This window comes from Martes martes, assembly GCF_963455335.1.
Source record: "Martes martes genome assembly, chromosome: 8".
NCBI classification, from domain to species: Eukaryota; Metazoa; Chordata; class Mammalia; order Carnivora; family Mustelidae; genus Martes; species Martes martes.
The window spans coordinates 87,246,664-87,264,168 of record NC_137895.1 but is presented as its reverse complement, the minus strand read 5'-3'; the positions used below and the strand labels follow the sequence as shown (position 1 = coordinate 87,264,168).

General features: G+C 55.8%; 1 protein-coding gene across 1 annotated transcript; it reads right to left on the bottom strand.

Moving 5' to 3' along the window:
• Positions 1-917: 917 nt before the first annotated feature.
• Positions 918-15,229, bottom strand: KRT7 (keratin 7). Its single transcript, XM_080811724.1, has 9 exons — positions 14,856-15,229; positions 13,160-13,371; positions 11,012-11,072; positions 9,713-9,808; positions 8,815-8,979; positions 7,729-7,854; positions 4,401-4,621; positions 1,756-1,790; positions 918-1,382 (listed from the first exon to the last, which is right to left on the bottom strand). Exons 1-9 carry the CDS (start codon positions 15,177-15,179, stop codon positions 1,228-1,230), a joined length of 1,395 nt encoding a protein of 464 aa, XP_080667850.1. The 5' UTR covers positions 15,180-15,229; the 3' UTR covers positions 918-1,227.
• Between the last annotated feature and the right edge of the window lie 2,276 nt (positions 15,230-17,505).

Genomic DNA, 17,505 nt, shown 5'->3' with positions numbered 1-17,505 from the left:
CACCAGCACCATCCCCCCGCCGCGGGTGTCCTAGACACAGAGACCTCCCCACTTCCTCTTCCCCACTATCCATCATATGTGCTGCTGCCCATCCAAAACAGATATCCCCAACATAGACCACAAAAACACCCCCACACTTATATAGACACACAGATATCCCCCCTTCAGACATCCTGACACACAGAGACGTTCTTACCAAGCAGACAACACACAGACGCCCCTCCCCCTACCAGGGATCCAGATCCCCAGCCCATGGACCTGGCACAAAGCCTCCTGCCAGGGATCTAGACTCTGGGACCTCCTCACCCCACTCCCTCTCCAAAACACACAGACCTCCTCCCATGCCATCATCACCCCTCCCCCAGAATCCCAGACCCAGAAAGCCCCCATCAGGGCCCCAGGGCCAGACAGACCCAGCACCAACAAAGGCTGGCTGGCCTGGGAGTTGGCTGGTGTACCTGAAACCCAGGCCTGTGACAACTGAATGTCTGGGGCCTGCTCACGGCCAGGAATGTACTCTGGTGGCACAGGCCGGGTTGCGGTAGTGTCCCAACAGCCCTCCCACTCCCTCAGCAGGAGAGGACTTCAGCGCCCACTCTGTAGCAGAGCCAGACTTCCCTGGGTATTATTTCTGGCTTTCAGGAGAGGAATTGGACTCAGCCCCAGCCCTCGAGGAGGCCAAGGCCTCACACAGGCCATGAGCCGTGCCCCTTAAATCACCAGCAGCAGCACGACCCCAATGTGCTTTCCCAGTCTCCTGTATGGGTGACTCCTCAGTACTCAGAGCAGACCCTATGCTCTCTAAGGCCCCTTCCTCCCCAGCCCTCTCCATCCAGCTGATGAAGCCAGGGTATGATACCAGGTACCAGGATGGGCCTCACCCAGGCTTCAGAAAGGCTGCTTTACTGAAGCTATTTGGACATGATCTTTTTCACTTCATTTATTTATTTGACAGAGAGAGACACACAGAGAGAGAAGGAACACGAGCAGGGGGACTAGGAGAGGGAAAGCAGGCTTCCCACCACCGAGCAGAGAGCCCAGTGCAGGGCTCAGTCCCGGGACGCTGGGATCATGACCTGAGCCGAAGGCCGATGCTTTATGACTGAGCCACCCAGGTGCCCCCAGACATCATTTTACAGGCTGCCGGGCAGTCTTGGTAGCAGGGATGAGAGTCCTCCTGGGACTGCGGGGGGCCAGTGGTGCAGGTCTCCACACACTGGGGCGGGCTCATTTTCGTATGCTTCTATGTGTGGCCGCTGAGGTCCTGATGGAATAGGACTTGAAGGCCCCGGACCCGCCACTTGAGAAGCTCAGGGCATTGCTGCCCATGGTTCCCCCAAAGGCCACCCCGCTGCCCCGTCCGCCAGTGGAGTTCACCACAGCTAGAAGGAAAGGGAAGAGGGCTCCATCAGCACCTGGTGCCCCAGACCTCACTACACCCCACTCTCCTGCTGTGCCTGCCCCTCTCCCTCCCCACAGCCTCTCTTCCCCCACCCCCATCCTCCTAGGCCAGCCCAGAAGGAGCCTGGGACAGCGGTGGCCTGCCCAGGTACCCCCTGTCCCACTCTGCCCTCTTGCACGGCTTCCCTGAGCCCCTGAGCCTGACTGGCTAGGGAGCTCCAGGGCACCTGCTAAAAGCTGGTGAGGGAAAGAAGCTCCTGGTCCGCATAAGGCCAGACCCTCGAGCCAATGTGCCATCCTGCAGCCCCCCCTAGTCTGGACAGCACAGGACATGGGCCACAGCCAAGGACTTACAGATGTTCACAGCTCCCCCTCCATCTCCGGCCAACCTGGGGGCAGAGGAGAGACCTGTGAGAGGAGCTCTTTCCTCCAAGCAGGAGGAAGCAGCACCGGGGGGGGGGGGCTCCCCCCAGGAGTCAAGCAGAACCAGTATGCTTTCCTCTGTCCCACACCTCAGTCTTCCTTCAGCCCTGTTGCAAAATAAGGGGGGTGGGGTGCGAGGGGAGTTCATGTAGGCCCTCCTACATACGGACCCTGTGACCTGGGCAAGGTCTCAAAGCCTCCATTTCCCCACCTATAAATCAGACCTAACTTAACCCCAGCCTCGAAGAGTTGTTTGTGGGGGCTGAATAATATAATTTACCCAGGGCCCTGGGCACACAGGGTGTGATGAATGGTAGTCGTGATTACTTATGAAGACAGCTGCCTCCCCTAACCAACTCATAAAACCCTCAAAGTGGGCTGTAGCTTACTGATTCTTGATCTCTGGCCCCTGGCATGGGGTCTGGCATGTAGCAATTATTCTGTATGTACCGAAATAATTAGCTAATTGTTGCTTTCCTGAATGCAGCTAAAGCTGGGACTGAGGAGGGAGCAGAAGGTAGTTGGGCTGGCATTAAGCAGCCCTACAGGAAATCAAAAAGCCATGGGAGACAGTTGGGTGTGTTTGTTTTGTGACTCACAGCTCCATTGTCACCAAGCCCTTGGCCTTGGGGTTGAGTTTGCTCTGCAGTGGGGAGGGGAGCCCTTGCCTTGGTAGAAGGAGTGAGGGGAGCCCAGCTGGCCTCATCAGCCAAAAGTTCAGGAAGAGGGCAGAGCAAAGGACAAGGGCAAGAGATAGATACGCTAGCAAGATGCCAGGCCCCTTGTTCAACGGGCCCCGGTGAGTGCTGGGAGTTGCTGGCATTTGTGGGTAGGGAAGGAAGCCAGGCGGCAGTCAGGTAGAGATTCCAGAAACAGCTTCTGGTGCCGTGCCTAAGAACTCAGGAGGAAGAGACCTGAATGTCTAAAGCTCTGGGGATGATTGTGATTTGTCTCTTCTCATCCTAAGTAAATATTTGTTTTTGTGCCGAATTTTATATTCGTAACTCTGTATCCCTAAAAGAAGGTGCCCCAAATTGCTTGAGTTTCTAAATCCACAAATACTACACCTGCTCCTGGGCAGGGTGGAGGGTTTAACGGGATTAAAAGCAGGGAGGCCATCTCTATGCCCCCTAAGAAGTGGAGAGAGAAGAGTTGCCTCTCAGAGAACAGGGATCCAAGCCCCGATGATAACAATCTACGCTGAGATTAGGCTTTAAGACGGAATGTTTACACTCTGTGAAAACTTGGGCATGCCACTCCCTGTCCCTGAGCTTCAGCCTGCTCAGCGGCCCATGGGAGGAAGTGGATCTGGCCCCATCATAAGTGTCCCCAGCTCTGATTCTATGAAGAAAAGAAGCCCAGGTTGTGTATTCCCAATAGAGTGTGGCTCCCACACCCATGGTGGCCGAGGGTGCAGAGAGAGGCATCATGGCCAGGACATTTGGGCCCCAGGGCTGCCCTGTGCTCCAGATCACCTGTTCTCTCTTCCCAGGGGTCTTTGGTGTTCAGTTTCTTTTCCCAAAAAGACCAGATGCCAACCCAGGCAGGGATAGGTCAACTGCAATGGCCGAGACCCTTCCTCCTCTCTTTCCTCTCCTTCCCCGACTCATACCCAGTGGCCATGTTTCTTCTCTCCCTTCTCCCTGCACGGCACTCTGCCCTAGCACTCCCTCGTTCCCCAGTTCCTTCCTGTTCACGTCATCCATCTTCTAGCCTGTCTCCCTAACCCCTCGGGAAAAATTCTCCCCAAAGAGAAAGTTCTGTGGACATTCAGCATTTTACAAATGCATGTGAGTGGTCTTTAGGTGCTCCCTTTACAAATGTTTGCTGTCCTCAGCCCGTGCGCGAGCTCCCCAAGGGCAGAAGCCTGTCTTATATACTCTCTATCTCCGTGCTGGGCCAATAAGCCAAGCCCTGATAAGTCCCACCACCAAGCCTTGGCCCACGCTGTTCCCTCTCGCCCTCTCCACACCCTAACCTTCGCCTAGGGCACGACTCTAAAGCCTGGCAAACTGACTGAATGAATCAACCAGTCCATCCAGGTGAGAATGAAGGCCGATCTTCATGAACATAAGTTCCGTGTGTTTCATGAAAAATTCCTATAACACTAACCCAGCCCAGCCTGCTCTCTGGCAGCAGGCATGCAAATATCTGTGGGACCTCCCGAAGTTCGGTCAATATCATGTACCACTCAGTGATGTAGCAGAAGCAGCTTGGCAATCATGAAAGAAAGGAATCAGCAAAGCTTGACTACACACTCTCCCCTCAATTCAAAAAAGTAAACCACAGTCTCCCCTCTGTAAACTAAGCAACAATACCTGACCTACTTACCTGAGTATACTGTGAGGACCAAATAAGATGACCCTGGCCGTTGAGCTTTACACCACGTGGTCTTTCCTACTCGAAGTTCATCCCATCAAGAGCAAAGGAGCAAACATCATTTACCCTCTCTACACTTCCCATCCCCAGGGCCTTGCAGAAGAGAGGCACGGGAAATGTCTGGAGATGGATGAATGTCAAGCCCCAGGCCCCACCAAGCCCCAGAAGGATCCCCTTCCTGGCTTTTGTGTTCTCACCGGCTCTCCTCGCCCTCCAGCAGCTTGCGGTAGGTGGCGATCTCGATGTCCAGGGCCAGCTTGACGTTCATGAGCTCCTGGTACTCACGCAGCTGCCGGGCCATGTCCTGCTTGGCTCTCTGTAGGGCGGCCTCCAGCTCCTCCTGCTTGGCACGTCCATCCTTGAGGGCCAGCTCCCCACGTTCTTCAGCCTCGGCAATGGCAGCCTCCAACTTGGCACGCTGTGGGCAGCAGTGATAGCTGTGAGCTGGGGGGGGTGGGTCTTACCAATCACCGCCTTCCTGCCTCCCCATCCTGCAGTGAGTGCCTGGGTGACTCGCTTACGGTGACTTCACTGGCACCAGTCTTCTCCACTGGCATCAGGGAAGCCCAAAACGTGGGCTCTGATACCCAATGCTTAGGCTCCAATTCTGGCTCCACCACTTACTGGCCACATGCGTGATCTCAGACACATCAACCCTTCCAGACCAAAGTCGCCTCTCTTCTAAAACAGCAATAATCACAGTGTCTACCTCATAGGGATACTGCAGGGATTAGATGAGGCAATCTGCAAGTCCCTGGCATAGTGTCCAGCACACAGTAAGTGCTTAATAAATGCTATTATAACCATTACTCTTTTGTCAACCACAGATCTGTTTTCTGTTGCTAGGAGTTCCGCTTTTTTTAGATTCCACCTGTAAGGGGTTCCTGGGTGGCTCAGATGGTTAAGCGTCTGCCTTCAGCTCAAGTTATGATCTCAGGGTCCTAGGATCGAGCTCTGCATCAAGCCCGGCATCGAGCTCTTGGCTCAGCAGGGAGTCTGCTTTTCCCTCTCCCTCTGCCTCTCCCCCTGCTCATGCTCGCTCTCTCATATCTCTCTGTCTCAAATGAATAAATAAAGTCTGAAAAAAATAAGTTCCACCTATAATTGAGAGCATACAATATTTGTCTTTCTCTGTCTGACATATTTCGCTCAGCAGAAGTACTCTCAAGTTTTGTGTTGTCACAAATGGCAGGATTTCTTCTTTCTGGTGCCTGAATAATATTCTATTTTATGGCTGAATAATATAATATTTTATATATATGAATGTATTTTATATATATGAGTGTATATATATATGTATAGAAAATGTGATTACATGTATATATACATATACATATGTATACATATGCATATGTATATACATATATACATATACATATATACATGTATACATATGTATACATATATATATGTATATATACATGTAATCACATTTTCTTTACTAATTCACCCACTGATGGATACTTTAAGTTGTTCCACATCTTGGCTATCGTAAACAATGCTGCAACGAACATAGAGATGCAGAGATCTCTTTGAGATAATAATTTTATTTCCTTCAGATATATACTCGGAAATTGAATTGTTGGATTCTACGGTGGTTCTATTTTTAATGTTTTGAGGCCCTCTCCATACCGTGTTCCACAGCGGCTGCTCCATTTTGCATCCCCACTGAAAGTCTACAGGGCTCCCTTTGCTCCACATCCTCACCAACGCTTGTTAGCGCTTGTTACAATCACTATAATTAATAAATGCTATTGTGATTTTCAAATGCCCCTCCCCCCAGTCCCCATCTGGAAGAGATCTGAAGCCACGGGATCTTAGTTGAGTCCTCAGATTTGGGGCAGTTGACAAGAACAAACACCATCTTCAAAACGTGCCCAGAACAGGGCACTTGGAGCTGGGAGACACTGCTTGGAACCCCCAGACTCAAAATATATGATCAGCAGCACCCCTGATTTGGGCCAGGCTGGTCGGATTTGCAATGGACCTGAGCGGCAGCTGCCACTTCCTACCCAGAATGAGCATTCCTTCTGTCTGTGGCTCATCCCCACACCGGAACCTATCTATTCCTGGGCCTCATGCTGTTGGGCTCTGACACCTCCCACTCCCACCCCTACCCAGCACACCCCTTCCTTCTCACCAGCCTCTCTCCCTCCTCAGCCCCCTCCCTATCCCCCACATGCTCTGCCTCTCTGCCGGGCCTCCCAATCCCCCCAGGAGGCCCTCCCGTGCCCTCTGCCCCTTGTCCCCCTGCCGGTCCCCTTCTCCATCACACTGGTGCCCTCTTGGTCCTGCCTCATCCCACTGCCTCAGGGCCCCTCCATGGTTGTTAGGACACCCCAACTCTGGGACCTGGCTCTGCCCCCTTGTACAAGAGGGGAAGCAGCTATGGCAGAAGCTGCAGGGTCTGGGAAACCACCATTCATTGTTCTGTGCCTCCCCTCCCGGCCTGGAAGGTTCTTCGCTGCGCCAGTGACTCATAGCTCTGCGTTACTGCCAGGAGGCAGCCTCCACCCTCGTGTAAAGTGGCCTGTGGGGCTCCAAGGGGAGGGCATTTCTGGGTACGTCATCCCCACATCCCATCCCCCCAGCTCATCTGGAGATTAGCTCTCTGAAGCTGCAGCCTTGGTTACTGGCCCTCCCTCCCTCCCCACTGCTCAGGTTTAGCTGTCCTGTCCATCCCCACACCTTGGCCAGGGCCTGTCCCCCTGCCACTGATATGGTACACCCTCCCAACAGTCTGTCCTCAGAGGCCCGTGTCCTACCACGTACCCAGCGCTGAGAAGCAGTGGTGAGTCAGACAGATGGGGTCCGGCTCCCAAGGCATGATTTATATTTCAGCAGAGGTGGGGGACAGCCAACCACTTAATAAGCCAGAAGATCTCAAATAGTGATGGATGCTTTGGGAAAGCAGAGTGGCTGGACAAGCCATCTCTGAAAAGGGGACTCACGTCCAAAAATCCCAGGGACAACAAAGAGGCAGCCATGGGCTGAGTGGGAAGAACCCCATTCCGGGTGGAGGGAACACCAGGGCCAAAGCTCTGAAGCATGAACATGCCTAGCAGATCCAAGACACAGGAAGCAGGCTAACGTGGCTAGAACACAGTCAGACACAGTGGCGGGAGGTGAGGGACAGGGCCTTGTGAGCCACCGCAAGAGTTTCTCCTGGGCTCTGTGCCCCCACTCACCACAGACTGGGAGCTTCCAGGTACAGCCTACTGCCCCCAGAGCAAGGTGCAAGGACAGTGCTCAGACTTTGGTAATGACTGGTGGTTCTTCTCAGGGCTGGCCAGTAGGAGGTGCCCTCCCCAGGCTGCATGGCCAGCCAGGACCCCTCCCCTCCCTGGCATTGAGCCAGAACTGGCCCAAGAACATTCTGTCCTGGAGATCTCACACGTGGGCCCACGAGACTTGAGCCGCACCAGCCTTGGCCTGGGAGAGCCTCGGGCTCCTCATTCTCAGATGGCAGCCCTTTATGGGCCCCAAGAAACAGGGAGGAGCGGGGAAGCGGGGAATTGTTCCCACCTGGTTCTTGATGTTGTCGATCTCAGCCTGCAGCCTCTGGATGGCACGGTTCATCTCTGCGATCTCATTCCGGGTATTACGGAGGTCGTCCCCGTGCTTCCCAGCCTGTGCCTGGAGGGTCTCAAACTGGAGGGACCACGCAGAAAAGTATGACAAGGAGTGGTCAGTGATTACAGGGGACTCATCCTTTGCTCCTCCAAGGAAGGCCCAAAGTATCTTCCCAGGAAGTGACTGTCTTGACCCCAGCAGTCTTCGCCCACTGCAGGCACGCCAGACTATTGGGCAGTGGGGTAGAGCCGAGGTTTGCTTTCCTCCCAGTCAGGACAGGGAGGGCCAGGATGGCTCCCTGGGTCCCATCCCCATTGACCCTGGGGCTCTCCCCATCCCCATCATGTCCCAAGGGCTGGAGAATCACTAGAAGTCTGAAATCCTCACCTGTTAAACAACCCCTAGGGAAAACACACTTGTTAAAAACATCAGCAATACCCATTTCACCGATGGGAAGAATGACCTCTGGAGAATGGAAGGCACTGCCCTAGGATCACACGGCAAGTCTGAACCCAGGTCTCCTTGTTGGCATCTCTGTGTTCTCACCCCATGTACCACAGATGACTCCTACCTCTGCAGAGACCTCCCTATGCTGCTTTTAAACCCTGCCTCAGGCTCCCTCCCCCAGAACACTAGGTTACCCCAGCCCATACCCTCAGCGCCTGCATAGTCAGCTGCCCTGCCTCCAAATGGCGGGTGCAGTGATTAAACCTCCCTGGTCTGGAGGCCTAGGACCCAGGATCTAGTCACTACTCTTCCAGCTACTAGCTGTGTAGAGTTAGGCACGTTGCTTAACCTCTCTGTTCTTTGGATGCCTCCACCCTGTCCACCCATCTGGCTGGGGTTTCTCCCTGAGAGGGCCCTGGCCTTCACCTCCTCTTCTTCCCAGGGCCTTGGGGAGCACCACAGAATTAACCACTGGTGCCTGCTGGAACAGTGGGACCCAAGTCCTCAAGGCCTGAGACAGGGTGAGGAGTAAGGGAAGCTGCCCTCGGGGACCCTGCCAGGAAGAAAAGAGGGCCCTCCGCAGCCTCACACCTTGATTTGGTACATGGTCTCAGCCTCGGCCCGGCTGCGGTTGGCCATCTCCTCGTACTGGGCCTTGACCTCAGCGATGATGCCGTCCAGGTCCAGGGAGCGGCTGTTGTCCATGGACAAGACCACAGACGTGTCCGAGATCTGGGACTGCAGCTCTGCCAACTCCTACAGGGACAGGACAGAACATCAGGACTTAGGGCGTGACCCATCCCTGTTTCCACACCCAACCTGGGACCCCCTTCACACTAAAGGAGGAAAAAGAGAGAAAAGGTCAGAGTGGGCGTGAGTCACAAGGCGGCGAGGGGGCACAGACCCAGCCCCTGTCAGCCCAGGGAGGTTAGCAACTTCTCAAGAAAAGACTCTGGTGGGATTACAGCAGATAAAAAGTGACAGAGGGGCGCCTGGGTGGCTCAGTGGGTTAAAGCCTCTGCCTTCGGCTCAGGTCATGATCCCAGGGTCCTGGGATCGAGCCCCACATCGGGCTCCCTGCTCAGCAGGGAGCCTGCTTCCTCCTCTATTGCTTCCTCCTCTATCTCTTTCTCTGTCTGGCTCTCTGCCTACTTGTGATCTCTCTCTGTCAAATAAATAAATAAAATCTTTTTTTTTAAAAAAGTGACAGAGTGTGGGGGATTGTGATGGCTCCTTCCCAACACCCTTCCTAACAAATGGTCATCCCGTGTCTCTGGAAGGCCAATCCTGGCTGACCCCACCATGCTCTGCCACCCTCAGCTCCTCCTAAACTTGGATTCCTGAGTCCAGAAAGGATAAAGGACAGGGTAAGTGCCTGCACACACACTCAACACACACTCAGTCTGGCCCAGAAGCAGGCGGTAAACCAGATGGCCCCTTTGTTAAGACATGGAAGACATGCCATGTCTCCCACACCCAAGGTCCTTACCATCTCATAGAGGCTCTTGAAGAAGTTGATCTCATCATTCAGGGAATCCACCTTCGCCTCTAGCTCCACCTTGCTCATGTAGGCGGCGTCCACGTCCTGGGGAGGGGGGGGCGGGGGCGCGGCAAGAAGGGGTAGACACCGGGGCCTCAGCACACAGAATATTTAGCAAGGATGGAGGCCTGCCAGCACTGTCCAAACCACAGGGTCAAACACAAGGGCCCTACCAAGAGACATGCCATTTCTCCAAGCTGCCTGACCTGGCCACAGTAGGAAGCCTCCTCTACTGGACCCTCCGAGGCTGCGTGATGGAACTCATTCCCAAGCATCCCAGTGAACACAGAGGTCTTCCCAGCACTGGTAGCCAAAGCAGCCTGTACCCCAAACCTAGCACTTTACCAGTTCCTAAAGACTTCAGTGGTTTGGACCCAGCCCTGGCTCGACAACTTCTGAGCTATGTGACCTTGAACAAGTCACTTCAACTCCCTGCGCCTCAACTTCTGATGAGAGAGGAGAGCTGAAAATCATCCTGCTGCATGGATGCATCCAGGCTGCAGGATAGGCCTCTCAGAGTGCAGCCTACACATTTAACATGCAGCTTAGTGATGGCGAGACAGGTGACCCATGAAGAACAGCGCAGGCCTGGGGGGCTTTGGGGCCCTTCTAACAATACACGCCTGTGCTCAAACTCATGTAGACACAGCCTGCTTTTATACATCCCCGAAGCACCTCAATCTCTAAGGGCCCAGCACTCTGGGGCAGGTTGCTGTCCTGGACTTGAACCCCGAGCTGCTCAGTGAGCGTACTGCATCAGAATCTCAAATCAAGCCCCGCTAAGATACTCTTGAGGCCTTCCAATCTCGGCTTGCTCCTCTCCAGGGACAGGGAGATGGCTCTGCCTCGGGCCCATCCCATTCATTCAACACATACTTCGGCCCTGCTGGGTGCCAGACTTTGTCCGCCACGAAACATTCTGACTGCAATAGAGGACTCCCGTATTTGGGCTTGAAATCTCCCTTTCTAGCTTCCATCTCTCCGTCCGAATTCTAATGCCTCCAGGCCAAGAGCAAGTCCAGTGACTCACCAGACGCACATACAAACACACGCACACAGGACAGGCTGTGCTATGAGGCTTCCAGATCTCCCCTTTTCCAAGCCCCTCGTTCCCTCCTTATAGTCCCCAGACCAGACCTTGGCCACACGTCCCTCACCGGCTGCTCAGGTGCAAGGGCCACGTGGCCCCCTGTCCCACGAATTTTCAGATGATGCCCCCCACACCCGGACTGTCTGCCCCCCCCTCACCTTTTTCAGCACCACGAACTCATTCTCAGCCGCCGTGCGGCGGTTAATTTCATCTTCGTACCTGCAATAGAGGGAGGGGGCGTGGTGTGGGTGCGGCTCTGCCTCCATGCCCCTTCCACCCAGGAGACTCTGCCCCGCATGGGCTTCACCCCTTCTTACTGACACACCTGGAAAAGTGGGTATCAGCTAGGAAACCAAACTTTCCCTTGTGGCTATGTCTAAGGCTGGGAGTCTTGGCATGGGATGAAAGGTGGGAGAACAGGGAACGTACATGAATTAAAGGGCAAAAGTCACAACTACTGGGAGGGGGAAAGCAAGGAATAATAGCCAAGCTTAAGGACCACTTCAAATGGGGCCTGCACTGTTATGTGCTTTGCACGAATTAGCTCATCTAATCCTCACAACGATCCTATGACAATGGTACCATGCTTCGCAGGAAAGGAATGGAGCCACAGAGAAGCAGATAATCCATCCAGTCACTATGCTGCTAAAGCCCAGACTTCAAGCCGGGCAGTCTGACCCCAGGTCCATGCCTTAATCACTACCCAACCCCACCCTCTGAGAGTGAAGAAGGAGCCCGCAGCGGAGGAACACTGTGGACTCAAGCAGACGGCGCAGCAAGTCCTGGAAGAACCCGGCCCCAGCTGAGTGGTCTGGCCCCATCTCCACTGTTACAGAACCCCCACCCCAACCCCAAGTTCCTTTTTCTCCCAAGGAGCCCGTCCCGCCCATAGGAGGACACTGGCAATACAGGGCACAGAGCAAGAGAGCCCTTCCTTGGACCTGACCCGGTATTTACTAGGGAACTTTTTTTTAGAAAGTGTCAGAAACAGGAACTCAGTAGTGTCCATGGGCTGCAGGAGGGCAGCAGGACAACTGTGGTGGGGAGCATGAAGCTCCTGCAAGCAGAACCCCCCAAGGAGCCAGACTCACAAGGGCCCACTCCCTCAGGTCCTACAGAACAGTTATGGAAACATCCTAGAGGCCATCTGTCCACCCCTGTCCTCGCAGCATGCCAATGACCCCTTCAGGTGCCCCTTCCAGCCTCCCTCAGCCCCATCTCAGAGTTTGGCCTGGCTCTGCAGGAAAGCGCTACCTATAGGCCAGGATGAGTAATGTGTGAGCACACATAGGCCCACGGGCACACGCACATAACAACAAAGGCTCACTGGTTGCCCAGAGCCTTCTAGGTCCTGCACCTGTCTGCTCCCACCTGCTGGGGGATTATCCTGTTGACTGTGGCTCTCCGGAGGGAGGGAAGTGGGTACTCTCCACAGAGCCTTTTTTGTTTGTTCTGCCTGCAGTCAGTGTCCCTGCCGGCTTAGTCATTCACCTCCAGGGCAGAGGACAGAACTCACTCACTACTCACTACTCACCGGACTACTGGGCAAGTCTGCTGGGGTGGGGCCCAGCCCAAGCCTCAGGCTTTGGTTTCTCTTCAATGGGAAAAGAGAGCTCATTGGGCCCCTCAAAGGCCTGTCCTTACAACCCTAGTCTTCTAGGCCCCTACACTCCCCCCACCCCAACACACACACACAGCCTCCTTTCTCGTTCCTGCACTGGCCAGAGCTGGCCCTCAGACTCGGCGACCCGACGTGGGCCCCCATGCACAATCCCTCTCTCCTTCTTTCTGTCCCAGGTCGGCTCTGGGTCTCCTCCTGGGAGTCAGGGGCCTACATTCCAGTCCCAGCTCTCCCAGTGATCTCCTATGTGATCTCCCTCAGGATCCCGAATCTCTCTGGTCTTCTCTACCTCCTCACCGGACCAGAGAGGCTGTTCTAGAATAATCTGTGAGGGTCGTGCAAATCCCGAAGTGCATTCGTCATAGGACACCTTCTGCCCTACCCTCTCCTGGGGCCTCGGCCCGGCGTCCAAAGGGAACAGTGCAGGTGAGGGCTAAGTGGGGCTATTTCCCTGGGAGTAAGTCAGGGGACAAGACTTGGAAACTGTTCCCAGGGACAAAGAAGGGAGACAAGAGACAGGGCATGTGTGGGTCAAGGCATTCTGTCTCGGGGGGGTTACTGTGCCGAGCAGCTGCACCCTCTGACCCCAGCCCCAGAGGGGGCCTGTCGAGGATCAGCTGACGAGGAGCGAGGAGCGCATGCGTTCAGGAGCACCCCCTCCCCCAGGTGGCACAAGGGTCAGTACTTGTTCTTGAAGTCTTCCACCACAACCTGCATGTTCCGCAGCTCCACCTCCAGGCGGCCTCCATCCAGCTGCAGCCCTTCGAGCTGCCTCTGCAGGCCAGCAATGTGGGCCTCAAAGATGCTGGGGAGGCGGCTGCTCTTGGCCGACTTCTGCTCCTGCAGCAGGGCCCACTTGGTCTCCAGCAGCTTGTTCTGCTGCTCCAGGAAGCGCACCTAAGAGGGAAAGAGAGGAGGACACTCCCGAGGGGCAGCCCATGGCCCCCCCACACAGGGCTTGGGAGCATCTCCAGACCCCCAGCACAGCCCGTGCTCCCACTGGCTGTTCCCCCAACCCGGGACCCTGGCCCTTGTACCCCTCCTCCAGGAAGTCCACACTGAACCAAACTCTCCTCCAGGACCCTCTGTCCTGAGTGGCTTAGACTGTGACGCAGGGGTCAGATCGGCCCAGTCGCCAATGTGATTCCTATCTCCTGCGTTCCCCATCACATTACAGAATATCTTCTCCACCTCCCTCTCCGCAGAGCTGCCCCCTCCCTGTCTGTCCTTGGCCTCCTCTCTCTGTGTCCTCTCTCTGCTGACCCTTTCCTCCAAGGTCTCAGGACAGGGTACTAAAATGAGCAACTATTATATGCTCAGTCTGGGGCCCACAAGGCTCCTTGGATGCATCCAGTATGACTGGGAGTGGGAAGTAACCCTCCCCAAACCCGCAACTCAGAGCAGCAAGGCCTGGGGGCTGTAGACAGCAAGGCAGAGCTGCTCAGTACCGGGGCGGACCCTGAGACTGGGGAGGCTTCGGCAGACTTAAGGATTTGCAAGGTCTGAATGATGAAGGAAAGGACCTGGGGGGCTGGGGAAGCAGAGAACTACACCAGGGCAGGAGAGGGAAGGTCTGGTCTAACACCCCTGGGGAGGAGGTCCTGGCCAGAGGGGCCCAACTGGGCTAGCCCCTAGTTCCTGGTCCAGCCCTACTTTGCTGCCCTCCTAGACCCACAAGTGGATTTGGCCCCTCTCCTTCCCAACTCCTACTTTCACTCCCCCACTCCCTCCCTGCCCCATGGGACCAAAATGGCCAGGAAAAACTTTCCAAATGGCCCTTTCCCAGGGCCCCTCACTGTGCCTTCCCTGGACACAAATGGGCTATCTCCAAGGGCAGGTATAACCTCACCTCCCACCACCACAGGGAGGCTGGAGGACCAGATCGGTGGGCAGGTGTGGTAGTGAGCCTCCCTTCTTCTTTCCTTCCCTCCCTCCTTCCAGCCCTCTATTTTCAGCACAAGCAGTGGGAGGGGAGAGGTAGGAGATCCTCAGCTGAGAAGAGTGTGTCACCCCTACCTGTCTCTCACCCCACACAGCGCCCTCTCAGAGAGACTCCTGGCCCTGACCTCTGGAGCTCCCAACCTGAATGTGCCCAAGAGCGGCAGTCCACTCCCAGACACAGCCTGCGGGCTCAGCCGGACAGACTCAAGCACACACCCTGGGAGGAAAAAGCAGGGCGATCTGGGCAGCACGCTGGAAGTGGACGCTTGGAGGTTTGGAGCCCCAAGGAGGATAACAGTCACAGGGTTCATGAGGAGGAAGGTTCCGGATCCTGGCGGAAGGAGAGCGCACCAGGCCTCCCAGCGCCTGGCCCGCATGCATTCCACGCAGGTGGCTGCTGTGGTCTGGAGCATGGCCTGGGGCAGGTCGCGGTGGCTCACCTTGTCAATGAAGGAGGCGAACTTGTTGTTGAGGGTCTTGATCTGCTCGCGCTCCTCCTGGCGCACCTGCTGGATGGAGGGGTCGATGTCCACCCGCAGCGGGGCTAGCAGGCTCTGATTGATGGTGACCTCGCGGATGCCGGAGCCCACGGGGCCCCCATAGGCGGAGCGCACGGCCACGCGCGGCCGGGAGGCGCCCAGGCCATACACGCTGCTGCTGCTGAAGCCGCCGGGGCGCACGGAGCTCAGGCGCACCTGTGTCCCGCGCCCCGGGAAGGCGGCGGAGCGCGAACTGAAGACCTGGGAGCTTAAGTGGATGGACATGCTGGCTAGACCGCTCTAGACCCAGGGGCAGGCGCGAGAGTGCCGAACTCGCTGACCTCCGGGCCCGCCGCTTTTATCCGCTAGGCGCTGGGGCGCGGGCGGAGCGGCTCACACAGGTAGGGGCGGGGCTGGCCGCCGGCCATCCTTCTCTGCCAGCCCGGCCCCTCCCCGGGCCAGACTTCCGCTCTCGGCTCCCAGGCCAGGCTTTGGGGCTCAAGCCAGAAAGCCCAGAGTGAGGAGGAGGGCCATGGGTCCCCAGCGCCCAGGATAGGGGCTGACGGCAAGCAGTGGGAGACGACCATCTGAGCAGATCTGAAACAGGTTCAGTCTGGGAAGGCTCCTGGGAGGAGGCTTGCGAAAGTTTCCTGAGGCCAGAGCAGAGAGATCAAGCGGTGAAAGACGGGGGAAAGGGAGAGAAAAAAGTTAGTCCAGGAGTCAGCACCCAGGCCCCTTTGCAAAGCATTCCAGAAAGGCATTCCCAGACAGCCTCCTTACCCCATGTCCAGTTCCTCCTTGAGAGCTCAGCTCAGTTCTTGAGTAATCTGACCCCACGTGGCCTGGCCTAGCTGGTTTCCCTGACCACTACGCCTCATTCCCATACAGAAACTTGGCCAAGTGGGGCATGACCCCTCTTGTGGCCCCTCTCCTTTTCACTCCAGTAGGCATCTGAAGCCCAGAAACCAAGTGGAAATGGTTGCTTTGGGCTCTCTCTTCCCCTCCCCCCACACATTCCTATCTGCTTACTTTATTTGTTCCTGTAGAGGCAGGGGACGCCTGCGTGCGTGTCACTGGGACACTTTGTGGATGTCCACTCACTTTCGTGTGGACACACTTGCAGGCCAGTGGGTTTCGCTGTGTGCTCACCGGAGACATACCTGTGTGCATGTCTGTGTTCTCAAACAGATGGGGGTCTGCATTCAGTGTGGGGCGGGATGTCCATGGATACACTGTTGCATACTTTCGGATGCAGGTCTGTGAGCCCACTTGTTTTTGCACTCCAGCACTCCTCCTCATCTTCCACTGCTGCTGTTTTCCTGTGTAAAGGTCCCCAGCTCTCAGGGTGTCGTCCACCAAACGAGTCCCAGCAGCTTTAAACCCAGCCCAAGATGGGGAGACACATCGTGCTGGAACACGAGCCCTGGACAGAGCTGGCTCACCACCCACTTTCACTTCCCAGGAGACTCCAACCACACTTGCCCCTGACCTTGGCCTGTGCCAGGCTCTGCCCGCATTCTCCCCAGACCCTGTTTGGTGAGAACGGCCGCATAGGGAGCCTTTGGAAAAGACAGCTGATGGGCCCCGGCCACCTTTAGCTGACCGCCAGTCCCACAATGAGCTGGCCAGCTTGTCACCTCAGACCAAGCCCTCAGGGACATCCTGGGTGGTGGAGGGCAGGGAAGGAATGTCCTTCCGTGTTTTCATTTCAGTTAGATAAGAAGGCCTTCCAGGGAGACTAACCGAGCCAAGCAGCAGCCCCAGCTCAGTGACCTCAGGGCGGGTCTATGCCCCCTGCCTTCCCTCTTCTCCATATTGGTGTTGGGACAGCTAGGGCCAGAGGCAAAGGGGTGCCCGAGGACACCTTTAGTGGTCTCTGCTGTAGGGGGTATGTGTGTGGATGTGTGTATGAGAGATGGGGGGAGTAGACAGAGACTGAGATTTTACCTGGAATTCTCAGTTGTAGTTTAAAGAGCACACAGAGTTCATGGCTGTGTGATATTTGCAGGTGTGGGGAGCCCACTCCTCCCCAGGCCCCACCCCAAGCAACCTAAAGAGACCAGCTGTTTAATTTCCACACATATATACATGCACACTCACACACCTGTGTACACAGGCGTGTACACATCACTCACGTATACTCATACGTGCATACATAACATGGCTCAAACACACACACACACACACACACACACACACACTCTGTAACTCCCTAACCTCTCGGGGCTCATCCTCAGCTCTCTCCTACCACCTGCCATGCCAGCCCCATACCACTCGACCCCCACAACCCTATCCGTGCTCTGCGGCTGGCTACTCCTGCCCTGTCCCACCCACAGCCCCCACAGGATCTGCCCCCCCCAACCCTTCCACTTCTCCCCTAGAGCCTGGCCTGAGAGATCTTGGGAACAACACTGCTAGTGACCTGCCTTGTGACCCTGGACAAGTCACTGCTCCTCCCTGGGCATGTTTTCTTCACCAGAGAAGAAATCCCTGGGTTCCATGGGGGGAAGGAACTGGGAGGACATTGCAAAGAAGAAAAGGTCTTCAGGTTTACCAGGCCTCGGCACCCCCCCAACCTTGAGAGGCATCTCCCCGTTCCAGGGCCTGCCCA

Coding starts and splice junctions, on each gene's coding strand:
- KRT7 (XM_080811724.1), bottom strand. CDS start 15,179: ATGTCCATCCACTTAAGCTCCCAGGTCTTCAGTTCGCGCTCCGCCGCC. Junction 9,809..11,011: donor AGTTCGTGGTGCTGAAAAAG/GTGAGGGGGGGG, acceptor CCCCCTCCCCAG/GACGTGGACGCCGCCTACAT. Junction 7,855..8,814: donor AGACCATGTACCAAATCAAG/GTGTGAGGCTGC, acceptor TGGTCCCTCCAG/TTTGAGACCCTCCAGGCACA.